Source organism: Rhea pennata, chromosome 8 (genome assembly GCF_028389875.1).
Source record: "Rhea pennata isolate bPtePen1 chromosome 8, bPtePen1.pri, whole genome shotgun sequence".
Taxonomy (NCBI): Eukaryota; Metazoa; Chordata; class Aves; order Rheiformes; family Rheidae; genus Rhea; species Rhea pennata.
This window is the reverse complement of record NC_084670.1, coordinates 31,578,592-31,596,239: the sequence shown is the minus strand read 5'-3', so window position 1 is coordinate 31,596,239 and position 17,648 is coordinate 31,578,592. Positions and strand designations below refer to the sequence as shown.

The following is a 17,648-nucleotide window of genomic DNA, read 5'->3' as shown; positions in this document are numbered from 1 at the left end:
ACACATAACATGAAAGAGTGCTGGCAGGCTGGCCACCACACACCTGGTGTCCGTCAGGTCTCCACAGACGTCCCACAAACAGGGGTTAGTGATCCGAAAGTGCATGTACCACCGTGATCTGCCAGCTGATTCCTGTCACCATCAACCTGCCCTCTCTTCCCCCAGATGATGACTGCACCAACACCTTCACTCCCAACCAAGTGGCCCGGATGCATTGCTACCTGGACTTGGTGTACCAGCGCTGGGGCCAGAGCAAGAAGCCTGCACCCATCCCCATTCCCCCCATGGTCACAGGGCAGACACAGGACTCCCTCAGCATCTATTGGCTGCCTCCCATTAGTGGTGTCATACATGAGAGGTAAGAGAAAAGGACAGAGATCCATTATCGTAATGGTCTCAGGCTTGCACAGGAGCCCTCTGCCTGCTGGAAAGACCAAGAAATCTTTGCAAGGCTCCGTGAGATGCAGGCTCCATTTGTGGTGCTGTGTCTGATCCCCCACTAAAACTGGAGCTCATGAGCTCCACCTCACAAGCTGTGTGCTGGTTGTTTTGCCTAGCACTGTTTATTTGAACAGGGATTCACCACAGAAGTTGCTTGGCACAGAGCTGGGGGCAGGCAGGCAGTAGAGGGATGACTTTTCAGGAGTCAGTGAAGGCAATGAGAGTGGGTTGGCATATCCTTTGCACACCTTGCCAACTGGCAAGTCTTGCCTTTTGTGCTGGCTGCGGTGGGGACTGAGTAGCTATTTCTGCAGCTGCCCTGGTGATGGGGGGAAATGAGGCCCAGCCTCCCCCTCAGCCCCTTTTCCTGCCTTGCCAACTCCAGCAGAGCCCACCAACGTGAGAGCTGTACTGCTCCGATGGCTGTGTTTGTACAAGGGCTCTCCCACAAGCCTTCTGCTGTTAGGGTGCCGGGAGAGGAAGCCAAAGAGCATCAGGAGCTGATGCCAATTTTTAAACCCAAGAGCACAATCACAGAATAAAAAATGAGCTTCATTTAGCACTTATTGTATAAACTAGCCATTTACCAGGAGGAAATGCAGCCTTGTGGTTAAGGCAGGGAGCTTGAACCACAAGAGCTGGGTTTCGTTCCCAGCACTGTCACGGACTTGCTGTGTAACTGGGGGTAGGTCAGGAAACTTTTCGAGTTGGAGAAACTGTGCTGAGGAACCTGAATCGTTTGGCAGGCAAGCCACGTGCAGTACTGAAGTCCAGGGCTGCTACGCTTCCTTATCCCTCTAACGTGTGGGTATGCCAACCTCTGGTGATGTGACTACACATCTGTAATCCCCTTAGCGTGACTTGGGAGGGTTGGTGCTTAGAGATCTAGAGACAGTTGGTTCTTGAGGTTTTCATCTTGAACGTGGGTACTGGCCATTTTTTTTAAATCAGTTTGCAAAAGTCTAGAGCCCTGCGATGGCAATGAAAAATCCTCTGGCTTTGATGAAGGCCTGTTATACTCTCCTGATTATTCTTGGCCTGGAAAATAGTCGCCAAGACCTGAATATGACACCAGCTAATGCCTCTATTCAACAGCTCCCTTTACTAAAGTGTTTCAGCTTTTACTAGTGTGTAGATCTATGCTTTTATTATTGGACCTGAAGCATAGATTAAAGATAAACAGCTTTTTAGACATATTTTAAAGCTCCTTCACAAAGCTATCCTTCCAATTCAAAGAAAACCAGTGTTTGAGAACAACTGCTGAATCTGTGTTCACTAGCCATTTCAAAGAAATGATGTTCTTCATAATGGACTTTTCCTCCCAGAGGAAATGAGAGCGGGCACAGAGAAGCTCTGATGGCTGGGTGGACTCAAATCATTTAGACAAACAGCTTTGGTGGAGAGTGGGGCCGTTCAGGAACAGGAAAAAATGGGCCTAGAAGGCAGACACTGAATCATCAGATCCAGCCCCTGCTGCTTACCCGTTGTGTGATCCTTTTCACAAACAGCTCACGAGCTGGCCCGTGAAGGCAGTTTCTGCTTTCCCTGCTGACAAACTAACCAGGGAGAATGACTGAAGCAGGCAATTATTGTGGAAAAGTCCCCTTTTCTTTCTTGATTAGCACAGTGGAACTCTCTTTAATTGACATTTCTGTGGCATCCCAGTAGTCCTGAAAGCAAGGAGGAAAAAAAAAAAAAAAAAAAAAAAAAGAGTTTGGGACTTAGGCAGGACAGGCCCACATGCACCCACCCTACTACAGAGGTGATTGCCCTAAGAAGCATGGAGTCTACTAGCTCCACTTCATGGGGTTCATGGGTAGGGAACAGACAACTTAATGGCTCATCTAAGAATACTTAGCCTGTAGAAGAGAAGGGATTAGACCTAGCTTATATAAGGTCACTTGTATTTTCCTATTTTTTGTCAGAGCAAAAGGACACGCCAAGAAGCTTCCAAAGAATTTAGTTTCTTTGGTCTTCCAGCTTCCCATCTGATCTTGCCTGGACAAACTGGATGGAAAATGAGTCAGTCATGATTATACATGCAGGTGTTTTTGTCTCTCTCTCTCTCTCTCTCTCTCCATCCCTCCCTCCCTCCCTCCTCCCCTCTGGTCTGTAGGGAGCCTGACACACTTTGTGAAGACTGTGCTGAAGATGGCACTTTCCATCAGTATGTCCACGAGGCTTCTTCCCCTCGGGTCTGTGATTCCTCTGGCTACTGGACCCCAGAAGAGGCAGAAGGTAAAGTCCTTTTCTCTTTTCCTGGCTGTGAATCCTCCAGACAGATGAGATGTTGCTGGAAAAAGAAAAAGAAACTGCTTTTATTGCAGCTCATTAGTTCAGGAAGGACTTCCAGGTGCCCAGGAGGCACCCTGCCAGCTGTTTTTTGGCAAACAAACCCTGGCACCATGAGAGTAACTCCTGCCACTTCCCAGAAGGGTGTAAGGAAGAGACACTAAGCAGAAGGGGACACACTTCATTGAAAAAAAAAACCTAACATTATATAGATCTCAGGGCCCCATCCAAAACAACAGGGGCATTCACAGGCTTTGAGATAGCCTTGTCCAAAGGTAGCAGGGATGATCCCCTTGTTTAATCACAAAAAGTCCGTACCAAGTCCTGAGCAATCTGGGTTGGACACAATTCTTCAATGACAAAGTGAAGATCAGATTGGCTCAACTTTTCTTATGCTGAGCCAGATGCTAGTATGGAGACCCACCTCTAGGGATCTGGAGACCTCACCGGCTACCTGGGCATGGTAGCTTGCAGGGGCAAGCAGTTGCAATAAGGGTTTGGGGAGTTTTTTCTGCTATATCGTCTCCTCTGAGGTCACGGCAGATGAGACAGGAGACCAGGTGAAATAATCCCAGTGGGCTGCCTGTGGTGCATTTGCAGTTGAACCACATGGAGCCAGAGGATCTGTTAATTCTGTGCTTTCACATGTGTTTCTGAGCTGCTGATGTTGACTGAAAATGTGCCAGAGTGATTGCTGAGAAAGTACAATGTGGTTTGTTTTGCCCCTTTGAGATGAAGCCCATGCTTTGAGAACAGGAGTATCAGGATGCAGCTGAGATTCAGTACCTATAAACTCACCTCTAGATTTGATAGATTGTGGGAGTAGCTCTCTTACTAGGATCCCAAGTTGCTCAAAAAACAAAAAATCAAGTTAGTGCTTAGTGACTGAAACCAAACAAATCAAAGCTTAGCTTATTTATTGTTAGTGGTTCCCGCTTCCCCCGTGTGTCTGGTTCTCTGGCAAATTAGTCTTGCTTCTGGAAGTATTGGATGTTATTATCTCCTTTGCATGAGCCTGCAATTATTACAAGTGCATGATTGCTCTGGTGAGAAAATAAACAGGTTTTATAATTTTTAGAAGAACAGTATTAAATGGATGCAGGTTTGAACTGATGCTGAGCTTTAAGAAATGCTTGCAGTGCTTGATGAAGGCAAGGGTATTTCTACTACAGGATTATGAAATCAGGTGATACTTCTTGAAACTTAAAGCCCAACACAGTTCGTTTCTTTTTCTGAGTGCCAGTTCACTCACCAAGGGAGGCAGGCTGGAGATTTGAGGTCAGCTTGGGCATCATCCTAGAAGTCCCAACTGAGAAACAGCCTTCCAGAGCCTGGTTCCCAGGCTTGCTTTGGACCTGGCCCCTTCCTGCCCACATCCTATTCCAGCATGTACCTGTAACACTCTCTCAGAAGAAACAAGATTCTTCAGCTACAGCTGCAGGATAACTTCAGTCTGTTTTTGTTCTGCTTTGTATCTCTGTACTCTATCCAACCCATTCTGCTTCAAGGACTCAAAAGTCCTATGGCATTGGCATCAGATGCCCTCTTGGCAGATCATCTGCTCCCATGAGACTACAGAGCAAGTTTCATGTGCTCCCCAGCTGTGTCCACACTATCGCTGGAGCTGCTGGTGGTACTGAGACCAGCTGTAGTGTGGGTACCATTGTCCATATCTTCCAGTTTGTTAGAGGACTGTGACAAACCAGGCTTGGCAGAGCCAGTGTTCGTGTCTGTTTCCAGTAGCTGGAAAACTGTTCCTGTTTATTGCTTCCTGGGATTTGAGGACAGATACTACCAGCTTTGAAACATGCCTGTAGTGGGTACACGACAGTGTGGCTGTTGTGTAGCAAAGGAACCTGCAGCTATCGCATAGAGATGCATAAGATCCTATGCCTATGACGTACCTGTAGGGCAGATTGCTACTCTGGGTCTCCTGTGAAATCGGCTGTGCCCTAACTCTCATCAGTCTCTTCCTTGTCCCTCTATCTAGGGCCCCCAGATGTGGATCAGCCCTGTGAGCCCAGCTTGCAGGCCTGGAGTCCAGAGCTCCACCTGTACCACATGAACATGACCGTGCCTTGTCCCCAGCCTGATGGCTGCATCCTGGAGTTGCGCTTCCTGCACCCTGTGTATCCAGATTCTCTCACGCTCTGGACAACTTATCTCTCCACGGACTCTCCTAAGGCACTGTCTGACATTGAAATCCTAACAGAGCATGGAGAATCCATCCATTTGGGCCCCTTAGACACTTTCTGTGATGTCCCTTTGACTGTGAAGCTCAACATCCACAAGAAGGTGTCTGGAGTCAAAATCTATACGTTTGATGAGAGGATGGAGATAGATACAGCCCTGTTGACCTCCATGCCTCATAGCTCTCTCTGCTCCACCTGCAAACCGATACAATACCGAGTCCTCCGTGATCCTCCATTTGCTAATGGCTCCCCTGCCACAATGGCACAAGCACACCGCAAGTTCACTGACACGTGAGTGAAAAGATTGCTTCATCAGAGGCCAAGTGGGTGGTTGCATTAATTTTGATGATCTCTTCAGGTTCTGCATTTAGATCCATGAATGATTTTCACAGGTATTACAGTGTTCAATCTTGTGAACAGATTCCACATTCAGCATCAAGAGAAGGCCTCAGTAAGCTTGTTGTAGGCCCATTATACTAGCACAACCCTTGCCAAGGAGCTGAATATAACTAGAAGGAACTCATTAAATCTAGAAACGTTTCTCCATAAATAAGACCAGTAAAATGACTGTTCAAGTTAATGCAACTTCTCTCCAGATTAAGCCCTAGGGAAATAAATGGCAGGCTCCTCTGCATGATCTGGCAGAAACCCTCTTCCCACAGTCTCTGCCTCTGGCAATTTAGAATGTGAAGATGTGTGTCAAACTATGATGCTGCCCGGGTACAAACATGTGATTGCTATAACTCTTATGAACAAATTTACTGCAGATGTATTGCTTGTTCTCTCCTGCTTTTGTTTGAGTCCTCTATGTTTCTGCAGGGAGGTCACGCCTGGGCAGGTGTATCGCTACCAAGTGCAGGCAATCTCTGGGACAACCTTAGGAGAAGCCTCCCCACCGCTAATCCATGTCCATGGAGCTCCCTACTGTGGGGATGGGAAGGTGACCACGTAAGTCAAGACCTCCATGCTCTCAAGAGAGGTTCTTTAGGCTATCGGGTAATTCTACCCTAAAGAGAAGTGCTGGGTTGATCCTCCACTCAGAAACGCTTGGCTGAAGAAAGCTGCACTGAATACTTGCAACAGATTGGACTAAAAGCTTATGTTTTATAAAATGCCACGCTAGTAGAAGATGGAGATGGTCTTTGTGAGGAGCGGGGTCTGGATGAAGGGTCTAACTTGAACTTTCTCCCCATCGATGTGTGGTGGCTGCAGTGCTTGGATTCTGGCCCTTCTCTGAGAATAGTCACAGAGTCAGGATCCAGTGGGATCCATCTTTGGGATCATCCAGTGTAACCTTTTGCACAGGGCACACGGTAGCCCTGCGTGGGTAGATTCTGCAGCAACACAGCTCTATATGCCTCGGTGCGTTTAAAGAGCTGTCCACTCTCTACTTAAAACTCTGAGTGGTAAGAAAGAAATGCACTACACCCCACAGTGAGCAACTCCGGTGGTTAAACTTCCCTATCTGGGATGATTATGCCAAATTTCCGTATTTTAGCTTTTTCAAACTTCAAACTTCTGTGTTACTCGGCATCATTTTCCTTTGCAAACAGCTGTCTTAATTGCCTGCTTTTGCTTTGCTAAAGCTAGTGCAGGAGGGATTATGGTACCATATAAGACCCACCAAGGGAAAAAGACTTACAGTGGGGCTAGATCTTAAATTAATGTAATCTGATATAGTTTTGGTGTGAATTTATACCAGTTGAAGACTTGGTTCAGAGAGAGCAAATGACCACATTGTCAGCTTCAGTGAAAACTAGAAGCAGCAGCAGAAATGGACAGAAACCCACTGAGATATGACAGACGTTCCTGTTCCTGAACTGTTGAAGGGAAGACCTTGTAGTAAGCCTTGTCTATTGTATTTTTCCTTTTCCACAGTTGAGTGGAATAGCCAAAGATAGGAAAATGGAGCACTTGATTTTTCATGTTAGATATGGATGGAGATAGGTGAGCACCATAAAATGTATGTATGTGAAGCTTTTTGTCCTTGAGTTTTAGGGTGCATAACTCTGTGTAGTTGTGCTTGTATGAATGTGTAGGAATCAAGGCATTTCTTTCAGCTTATCACATCAGATCTACTTTTTTCAGTAGAGGGACTGAACCTTCTCATGGAAACCGTGTGTGTGTTTTGTTTTGTTTTCTTCTGAGATGCCACGCCTGTCACCTCGGGGTTGATTTTTGTCCCCTCTTTGGCTAACTTTCTCCTTTTCTCTTCCCCTACCTCTCCTTCTTCAGCTCCCACTGAAGTACCAGCCCCATCTTGGAGAACCTCCTGTTGTCTCCAGCACTAGCTTTCTCCAGTTCCTGCTGCTCCATTTTTGCGCACTTTTCTGTGTTGTATATAGCTTCATTTTCTGCCATGATTCTTGCCTCAGGCTTTAGACATGGTATAGACTTGCCTTCTCCCATGTTCTGTACTTTCCACCCAGTTTTGTCCCCTAGGAAGATATGATCTTTTCTTTTATTACTTGGGATTGTTCCTCTTCTCCCTTGTCCTGTGGAAATGGATTCAGGAAGCTGAGTCCTCACTGCTCATGGGGCTGAAGCACCCAGGAAATGTTGAGTCAGGGGCAGTGTTAACTCATTTGGTTTTGTTCTCTTAGGAACTTGGAGGAGGAATGTGATGATGGGGATTTGCTGGATGGAGATGGCTGTTCCAGGATGTGTAAAAAGGAAAAAGGCTTCAACTGTGTTGGTGAGTCCAAATGGATTGACTGCTCCTTTCCAGACAGGAATCAAAATGGCACTACTTACACCTCTCTGAAAACACTTCTCAGAGCATGTGGTAACTTACCTCCCTGCAAGACAACATGGATCTTCAGCCAGAATGATCCATGGAGCTTGTCCATCCCTTGTAATGGAAAATTTCTGTGCCAGATAGCTAGCACAGCTCCTGCCAGCTGTGGCCTCGTTGGGAGCTAATCTCAGTATGCACCTTTCTACTCTCTGGGGCTCTCTCTGGGTAGTGTGTGTGTCCAGATCCCTCTCATAAGACTGCTTTTCAAGATGGTCCTGGTTGAAGTACTGCAGAGCCCAGGAAAGGAGGAGGACATGTGTGCCTTGGACTCGGTTTATAAACAGGGCATCTGTGGTCTCTTTGCAGGGGAGCCAAGCCTATGCTATGTACATGATGGGGATGGAGTGTGTGAGCCTTTTGAGAAAGCAAGCAGCATTCTGGACTGTGGTCTCTATACACCTGAAGGATACATTGACCAGTGGGCAGCGAAAGCCTATGCCTCCCATCACGATAAGACGTCATGTCCTGTTTCCTTGGTGACAGGGGAGCCTGTTGTGAAGGTGAGAGAAGGCATGACAAAAGAAAAGACTTTTCTAGCAATTCCCACGTAGTTAAGGCGAGGAACTCACTGCCACAGGAGTTTACTGAGGCAGAAATAAGATCGCATTAAATGTGTAAATGCATAGCTTTGAGATTGTGAGTAGTCCCATTGTGTCTGTTTAAAAAAACTGTAAGTCTAATAGCTTATAAGGTCAGAACCTGAAAGCATAAAATCACTCATACATCAGCATCTATGCTGTTCTCAAAATGTCTGATCTGAAGCCAATGAAAAATCAATGGAAAAATTTCCATCTTTCATATCTATCTTTGGAGCAGAGCCTGGAGATCTAGGATAGAATTTTGCCTGATAAATGTTAATATATTGTGTATATTTCTTCCTGAGGAGCTGAAGAAGGCGGAAAAACTAGCCTGTAGAGAAGGCATACATATAGCTCTTTGTGCTTATGTGTTTCTATTAACTTGATGCAAGGAACCATCCTCCTGAGACCCAGAACATGGCTGAATTGCTCAGATATGTGTCTAGTAAGAAACCCTGGGCTCTGGCATCTGCCTCTCTAGAAGGGTACAAGTGTCTCCTAGGTTTCAGGGTCAGTGCTAGGTAGATGTCACAGATGCCTCAGTACATCAAGGGCACTGACGGCTGGTGTTTGAGCAAATATATCACATCTTCAGATCCTGTTAGCCCAGTCAAAATCTGGAGGCTGTGGTCTTTCGTCCTGTCGTACAGCTAGCTCATTCTTTCTTGCTCAGCCCCATAGAAACCACAAGGTACTTCAACATAGCATGTTCACAACACACCAAAAGGGCAAAAGCTTCCTGTGCATATGTGTAAGTGATGAGGTGCCACTCCTGCTTCTGGAATCCACATTCCAATTATCTTCCTTCTAGGAACTGACTCAGGGCTTTTCTCTCTCTTTCACGTTGTGTTGACTCTTTCATGAGGCTTTGTAGGTGCTGTTTAATTCTGTCCTTCTCTTATTTCCCTTGCTTCCTTCTGGATTAAAAAAAAGCCTTGTCTTTCCAGATATGTAAATCCCACCTTCATGATGTACCAAAGGACCTTCCCCTTGCTGCTTGGTTCCCTTGTACTTCCAGCCAAGGCAATGCTCAGGATTCAGATGGGGAAAGGATGCCCTTGGATAATGAGAGAGTTTGGCTCAAGGTAAGTAAGGATGTGTGTTCAGGCACAGGAGAATTTGATTGTCTTTGCTCCAGCATTTTAGTGAGAGAGGCCAGTCCTTTCTGCCTTGGGTTGTCCTTCAGCAGGAGCTATGTCAGCCTTAAAAACTATTCAGATAGGACTTAATATCCTACTGACTCTTCACAAAATCCAAATGCCTGTGCCTGAGGTAGGTTGCCTCACTAACACTGTGATCTGGACCTGTTACAGCAAACCCATCCTGAGTACAGGTTGCTGGGAGGAGGATTGTATGTGAAAACAGAAGTCTGCAGGAATGTTTTGAAGTTGGGAAACAAAAATTAGCTTCTGACAGTTCTCTGTAGCCAGGCTGTGCCATGACACCAGCACAGGGTGGACACAAGCCCATTTAGCTATGTTTAAAGGCCAGATTGCCCTCACTCCTCACAGTTATGAATAGCAGCAGAGGGTAGCTCAGAAGTCACAAGTGTTACAGGAAGAGCAGCCTTCTAAAGAGGGATGGAGTGACCTGTTGTCTGAGCTTCCGAGAGAGACTGCTTTCCGTACGTGCCAGGATAACGATCAGAACGTTTTCTGTTCAACTTAATAAAATGCTTACTTAAAGACAGAAAACTGACTTCACTGGGATATGTGCTGTCATCCTGAAAGGTCCTGAGCATGTCAGGTTGGTGCTGAGCACCCTGATCCCGGAGTGGATCAGCCCTGGCAGGCAGGTCCTTCTGCCCTCCCAGTGCCTCCAGACTAAAGGAAGCATTTCTATATTTCCAAGCTGCCGGGTCCTGCAGCCTGATGGTGGGCTCCAGGCCTGCTCCGCAGCAGTGGGCTGCCTTTGGGAGAGTGCCCAGTGTGGTGGGGGTGGCCAAGGGGAGCACGGACCAGTTGCCAGCCCGTGACTCCCCGTGTTCGGAGGCAGGGTCAAACCTCTCTGTCATGGCAGGCAGAGAAGAAGGACGGAGGAGGCCGAGAGAGGATTGGGCCAAAGCGATTTTTACAGCGTTCATTTTCTGACCTCAGCCCCAGCTTAGAGGTTTTGTGGCTGTTGCCTTGTGTTACTGGAAAGCTGTGATCTGGCTTACTTCTTCCTCTGCAGTTTATGAGGGGCACCTTGCCCTGCTTTGCTCGAGGTTGTCTAGAGAGGAACTTTTGATGAGACACTCTGAAAACTCAGTGAATCATCAAACCTTAGTCAATAAACGTTGCTATTACCTCTCAGTCTTCTGCTTCTCCGACTTTTTTCTGCCTCTCCAAAAAACTTTCTTTAAATGGATTTTTTTTCTTCCCTGCCTGTGTACTTAAAACCTACTTTCTGGCTTCCTTCTCAGGCATAGGCCATGACATATGTACCTCCTTTCTTCCTTTGCTAGCAAGAAAGCAGAAATCTCTCTCTCTGTCCTACCTAGATGAAAGCTTGCTTTCCACTTCTCACCAGGAGTTAAAGCGTGTTCCAGTTTTATTGGAGCTTGTGGTCAGTTCTCTTCCTCTATGGATGTTTATATTAAAGACTTTCATTACTGGTTCTCTATGCTCTCTTTGGGAGTGCTATTATTTTCTGCCCATAAAATTATTTATGGGCTAGTAATAAATATGCCCTTTTTATTTCTCTCGCTCTCTTTCTCTCGCTCTCTTTCTCGCTCGTGCTCTCTTTCTCACTCGCTCTCTCTCCCTGTTTTTCATTCTTTCTTTCTTTCTTTTTCTTTTTAATAGATTTTGCCTGATTGGTAACATATTGGGTTGGGAAAGACAGATTCCTGTTCACAGTTTGCCCAGCACGCCCGCCTGTGCAGACAGGGATCGTGCTGTTCATGCACACCTGTACGTCCACGTGCACACTGTTTTGTGCCTGTTCACTCCCATGGCCATTTTAAAGCTGCACCTGTGTCACCTGCATTAAAATGGCACCACAAGTCTCATCACAGAGTAAGAATTGATTTCAACAGCATTTTTCAAAAGGTGGCACCATCGAGCAGGGGAAACGTTGGGTCTTGCTTGTAGACACTCAGCTGTGAGCAAACTAGAGCCAGAGCAGGACATGGAAATGTCTGTGCCACCTAGCGAACCTTCCACCGTGCACCTTGGGTCTGTCTGCAGGTGGAAATCGTTACAATTTGCAGATCTGTGGCTGTGCTTTGTTCTGGGATTCCAACACATCCAATGAAGGGAGGAATCAAAATCACTTGGAAGCAAATCAGGATGTGTAACAAACAGAAAATTAAATGAAAAGGGAAGGAATGGAAGGGAGAAAAAAGATTAAGAATATAGCCCAGTGTGACCAAGTGCATAATATAAGAAAAGGAAAACCAAATAGGATATTTTAGATAAGTCAGCTGCTGCGGCTCTAACTCAGGACCACGATTCCCTTTATCGCTGAACAAATACACAGTAGGAAGGGAGAAGTGAAACCTTCCACCTCAAGTTGTGTAGTCCATGGAAAGCCTCACTTGACTCCTCAAAACATCTTTCCCCCCCCCCTTTGAGGAACTGTGAGCTGCATTTGGAGGAATGGGCAGCAGGTAGCATGGCTAAAACTGGCCAGCTCCTGCCAAGCTGCAGCTTTCCGGCTTGAGAGACCCCTCAGAACAGGTTTCCTGCTCCGTATAGGCTTTGAGCACTGCTAGATTTTCTTCTTTTTTTGCCCTCTCATCCTTTTGTTTGTGTTTTGGTTGGTGGCTTTGCTTTTTGTACTCTCCCTTCCCTTCCCCTTTCTCTCCCCCTTGCCTTTGGTTTCTGCACTCAGGCTGGAGGTGGATACCTGACAGGTACAGATGGTTTCAGCCCCCGGGGGATGCGCCAAGCTGCAAGGGCCGTTCCCCGGGGCTGCTCCTCCCAGTGGGGCAAACCCCCAGGTGAGACAGGCGGTGGCAGAGGGAGAGCACAGGCAGAGGAGGGGCGGCCATTCTCAGGGCTTGCCCAAGGGGTGGTTGCTGCAGCGTGTGCCCACCTGCAAGGTGGGAAACCTGCTTCCCTGTCCGTGCCTAGCCAGCTGGGACTTGCCTTCCTCTGAAATATAGTGTGTCTTGAATTTCCAAGTTCTTTTTAAGCCTAGATTCCACAAAAACACTCCATAGGGTGGATCTGGATCAAAACACATCGCAGCACTGGGTGGGGGGTACCAGGGTGGGGGAGAAAAACATTTCTACCCTCTTACTTCCAAAGAATGTCTGCTCTGCAGTGATTGATGCCACGAATTTCCCGGCTGTCTCGTATAGCCAGGGCTCCTAGACAAGCGGGGAACTGTAAGCTTTTCTAATAGGCAGGACTTCCTGCCACAAATCTTTCCACTTGTTGGCTGACAGACGGTGTGCAGTCGCTCTGGGTACTGGGGCCTTTTTTTTTTTTTGTTTTTAATGGAAATATTTCAGTGGCACAGCTGGTGGTTCTGCTCTCTGGATGCCTCACATGCCCGGTCCACGCCGTGTGGTGTGGAAGTCGGAGCCTATCTGGCCCTGGGTCAGGTGTTGCTCAAGGTTAAGAGTAACAAACATTGTGGATCTGGGAAGATGTCACAAATTTATTGCAAGGACTGATACATATGGGGAAAATTGGTAACAGGGAGGAGGAAGATTAGGTGCGAAAGGACTGTGTTCCTGATTTTTCTTTCTCTGCATCCCCACTGCTCCTGCTTGTTTTCACATTCTGTTCACCCCCATTCCTTTCCTGCTCTTTCCACCTACTCATTGCTCCATCCACCTGCAATCTACTGGTCCCTTGGACCCACTGCCACTCTCTCTGCCTTCGTTTTCTCTCTCCCCCTCATTTGTATTGGACCAGAAAATTTGCCTCTGCCGTTCATTGCGGGGAAGTGTTTCTGCTGCCCACTCGCTCTCAGCGTCTTCCTTGCCTTCTCACGTAGGTGTGCTTCCACAGGCCAGGAGTGCCTACCTCCGTCTTGATTTTCCTGGCTTCTGATGGCACCATCCCAAGTGACCAGCGCAAGCCAACTGTCACTGTCCAGCTGAGTGGCACAAATGGGCTGAACCGCTCTTTGGGTGAGTGTCCTATGGGCTGCAGCACTAGCCCTGTGTCCCCTTTCACCTTCTCTCTCTGGCCGCTGAATTCTGCCCACCCCCCCTTCCTTCAGGGCTGGATTTGGAAGCCTGCAAATGCAGTGGGTGTGAACAGAGTTACACTTATTGGCTTCTGACTGCTGTCAAAGATGACAAGAGCTGTTGCTCTTGTGACAGAGACACCAGGAGCCTCCAGCGGCTTCCACTGGGTTAGGTGCTGGTGTTCCCATCCATGCTCCTGGCTTCTTTTGCTTCCCAAACTTCTCACTGAGTTCCAAGCTTGCGTCTGGAGGCATTGGAAAGCAGGAGGGGAGGATCTTAGCAATGGGAAAAATCAGAAGCAAAGTAAATATCACCAGAGCTGAGCTAGTGGCTTCTTTCTTTTGGTCCCCCTTCCCCTAGGGACACATGAGCTATCGTGTCAGCAGAATCCGCTCATCATCAACGTGACCCATAGCCAGGAGTACCTTTCCCACCAGATCGCTTCAGTGCTGCTCAATTTCTCCTCCCCATTTGTGGGCATCGCAGCTGTGGCCTTGCGGACATCTGCTCACTCCAGTTCTTCCAACCCAACCACCTGCCTCTTGGAACATGAGGAAGAACACAGCCACCAGACCTACAGGTATTGATTGCCTCCTTGTGGCCCCTTCTGATGGGCACGTGTAGCCCATCTGTCTTGCAGGGCTTTGTGCTTAATTTCTGACATTTTCAGCTCTACTCGCTCGTATACAAACGGTTTTTATCTACTTGCTGAGTTGTTTTTTGACTATTCGGAGGTGACTTTTGAAAGGCAATTGAAAAATCTAGTGTAATAAGACTCAATTTCCTTACCTCTCTGTGGGGGGAACATAGGAAGGTAGACTTTGTTTGTGGTCTGTGCATCTGCCTAAAACTATATTAAAGGACCTTTTCAGATAGGAAAATCAAGCTCTCTCAGATACAGAATTTCATTAAGGGCCACCATTGAAACTAAAATTTAGGTTTCTTTTGAGTGTGCTTTACAATACTCTTTAATTTGATGAAGGTACACAGTTTTATTCTGCAGGATTAGAGAGCCCTGTTTGTACCTCCTTCTGACATGGCACCCAAGAATGTGCTAAACTCTAAGCACATGAGCATCTCTGTTAATAACACAAAATTTCATCAACTAAAATACCCAGTGGTTTATAGTCCGGGCTGTGTTTGCATTCCTCCTCAGAGTGGGCTAGTCAGATTCATCTCCATCCTTCCCAGCCACACCACATGGGTTAGCTGAGGTCCTTGGGAGACGAAGCTGAAGCTTCCCAGGTCATGTTTGGCACACTCACTGCTCTTGTTAAAGTGGAGGAAAAACACCGCAAGGGTGACTCTCTGTAAAACAGCCTGCTGGCGAGAGCCTTGCAGATGCCTGCCTTTCTGTCTGGGTTTTGGTTTCCTTCCACACCACCACCACGTGTCCCAGGCCCATTTCCCAAAGGAGGGAAGCGGGAGCCTCTCTCGCCCAGTTCAGACTTGGGTGCCACGGAAGATTACTCAAATATCTCCGTATGCATCTCCTCCTCCTCCTCTCTCTGGCTTCCCATCCATCCCAGGCCCTGCACCAAGTCTCACGCTGCCCCCGCTATAATACAGCGATAACAATAGTAGTAGTAACAGCACTTTAATTTATTGACATCCAGTGCTCGCAGGCGTCTGTATGTCTTCATAAAGCAGTAAATGAGAAGCAGTATTTGCAGAACGGGGCACTGTGTTCCAAGTAAATTGTGCTGGCAAAGGGACAAGGGGAAAAACTGTCATCCAAGATAGACTAAATAAACAAGGCAGAAAGAACGTGCTGAGCAGAGATGCAGACCCAAGAAGGAATTAAAGGAAGGTGCTCAGCTTTGTCCTGGAGGAACAGTGGGGCTGATGACAGCCAGACCTGCAAAGTCTGGCTTTGCATTTAGATCCCAGATTCCCTGAAGTTACGAGTATCCAGATCCAGGGCTCTGGTCCAGCCAATTACTCAAATTATACGACTGGGAATGCTAAGTTTGCGTCTAAGCTTTCCTGAAGCTGTGAGGGTGTTAAGTGTTAAGGGCTTTGCATGGGGTCATTGAATCACTATTACTATCAGTATTTTTCTTCTGCTGATGGCCCTGCATGGACGAACATACCTGATAATGAGTGAATGTGTGTGTGTTTGTCTAAAAGCTTGTGGGATCATAGTACAATTGATTTATGTTATGTACGTTTTGCCTTTTTTCTTCTTTTTTTTGAGTGCATGTGTGATTTATACTGAAACATAAATCTTAGTGAGTCAGCATATAAATATTATTCTCAGTCCTACATTAAAGGATCAGTGTCCACCTGAAATGCAATCAGTTTCCTCCTGGTAGCCATTACAGCTATGTACACACATACTTCCAAGACCCTGGCCAACTGATGTGGTTTTTCAATTACATTTTCTCATCTTTTAAAATAATTTTGCTCTCTCATTGCTTGAGAACCTCCCCCTCCCCCTCGTAAGTTGGGAAATGACTGCAAGGAGGAAAAAAAATGACCAGGAGAAGGTGAGTATCATCTGCATAAAGAGAAAAGCACATACAGGGAGAAATGCACAGAAAAGTAAATGATATTTTTCTTTTCTAGTCTCCGTTTAAGGATTTCAGGGAAGGCGTTTGTAAAAGTAGATTTTGGTTGGAGACCTGCAACCAAGTGGCCAGTACTTACAAGTTACCAGCCAGCAGCTGGGCAGGGGGAACCATTCATGTGCCTGCTCTCAGCTTGCATAAAGTGCCCCGCTCTGCTGGAGATGCAGTACTTAGCGTTTGCTGCGTTATGTGTTGTGCGTGTGCCTCACTCCCCTGACCCTAGTCCAGTAACATTGAAGTCAGGAGTCAGTTTTCATCAAATCTGATAGTGGAGCAACAATCTTGAATGTCTGTTGCGTTTCATAAAAATGTATAGCTGGCGAGAGGGGAGAAAGAGTGAGAGGAAACCCTGTCAGATCAACCTCTGCCAGACACTAGTGACTCCACATAGGGGAGGGATCTTACAAACATCCCAGTCACAGGAAAGGCGCCTTGCTTAACATTTTCAGACACTGGAGCCCATCAGCCATGAAACACAGCTTCATATGAAGCTTGTTTCCGTATCTCCAGTGTATGCTGGACTGTCTGCCATCCTTTCACAGATGGGCACAAAAAGACCCGATGAGATCCTTAAGTCTTCTCTTCCCTGTCTTGCTCTTGTCCTGTGGGCTCCCCCGTGGCCTTGGCTTGGCTGCAGTAGGCCAGGGCTGGCAAAGTCTCCACGGCTCTTCTCTTCCCCACATCTCTCGGCCACTCCCTCTGCCTTCTCACACCTGCAGTGCTGAGGTTGGCAGTGTAGCATTGAGTTTGGGTATGTGGGTCTTGGCTGCCTTCCCCTTTTCTGGCACTGAGACAAGTCAAGCAAGCGGCTGCTTTTTGGAGAAGATGAGCCTCCCCATTCTAGATCTCCTCACCTGGAGGCACTTCAGAAAATTACACCTTTATTTCAGAGTTTTATAGGAGTTTTGAGCTCTTTGGCAAGTGTGACCTCCACTGGGAGGGCCAAACCCTTCACGGTCTGTCCAGGGCCAGAAAACCTAGTGATGCACTGTGTATCCATCCTAAATGGAGGCCTGCATTTTCCTATCTCCACCTATAAATCTGGTATAAGAACATTTTCCACTGGCTGGAGGTGTCATGAGGTGCCAGCTGTTCACAGAGGATAGGCATAGGGTTGAAAACATTCAAGTTATGGTGGTGTAAAATGTTTCTACTCATCAGCCAGGCTGCTGCAATGACCATGTGATTAGCCTTAACCCTCCTCAGTCGTGAAGGTAACTTGAAGCACCTCAAAAGCAGGCTACTGGCCTCCAAGCAATAAATTACCCTGATCAGCTGCAAAGTGGTAGTATGTTAAATTACACATTGCACAAGTGTCCTTAGCAAATGCTCTGAGTAAATCGGGATCCCCAGAGTTTTAAGAGTAGGAGATGCTATTTATGGTTTCTCTTTTCTGGACAACAGACTTGAATACTTGGAGAGTGTTAGGCTTTGATTTATAATCTCCAGGAGTCTTGCTAACAATAAGGATCTGCCTTTGTTAAGTCAGGAAGTGCCCAAGTATTTTTCCCCCTTATTTTATGTTAAAAATCTATTTCAACTCCAAAACAAATGTACAGCAGTGTTTTTATTTTTAAGGACTAATAATTGGTTTGGCATAAAGGCAGGTGGAGTCTGGGGTTGGAAATCTCCTGTTAAAATCGAGGAATA

At 46.8% G+C, this 17,648-nt stretch overlaps 1 protein-coding gene across 1 annotated transcript in view; it reads left to right on the top strand.

The window, feature by feature from the left end:
- PAPPA2 (pappalysin 2) overlaps positions 1-17,648 on the top strand; it is a 113,307-nt gene that overhangs the window by 44,189 nt on the left and 51,470 nt on the right. The window contains exons 5-13 of the mRNA XM_062580916.1: positions 166-358; positions 2,558-2,679; positions 4,724-5,216; positions 5,745-5,873; positions 7,529-7,620; positions 8,029-8,222; positions 9,248-9,385; positions 13,233-13,368; positions 13,789-14,008. Coding sequence (XP_062436900.1) covers positions 166-358; positions 2,558-2,679; positions 4,724-5,216; positions 5,745-5,873; positions 7,529-7,620; positions 8,029-8,222; positions 9,248-9,385; positions 13,233-13,368; positions 13,789-14,008 — 1,717 coding nt within the window. The remainder of the gene's footprint in view (positions 1-165; positions 359-2,557; positions 2,680-4,723; positions 5,217-5,744; positions 5,874-7,528; positions 7,621-8,028; positions 8,223-9,247; positions 9,386-13,232; positions 13,369-13,788; positions 14,009-17,648) is intronic.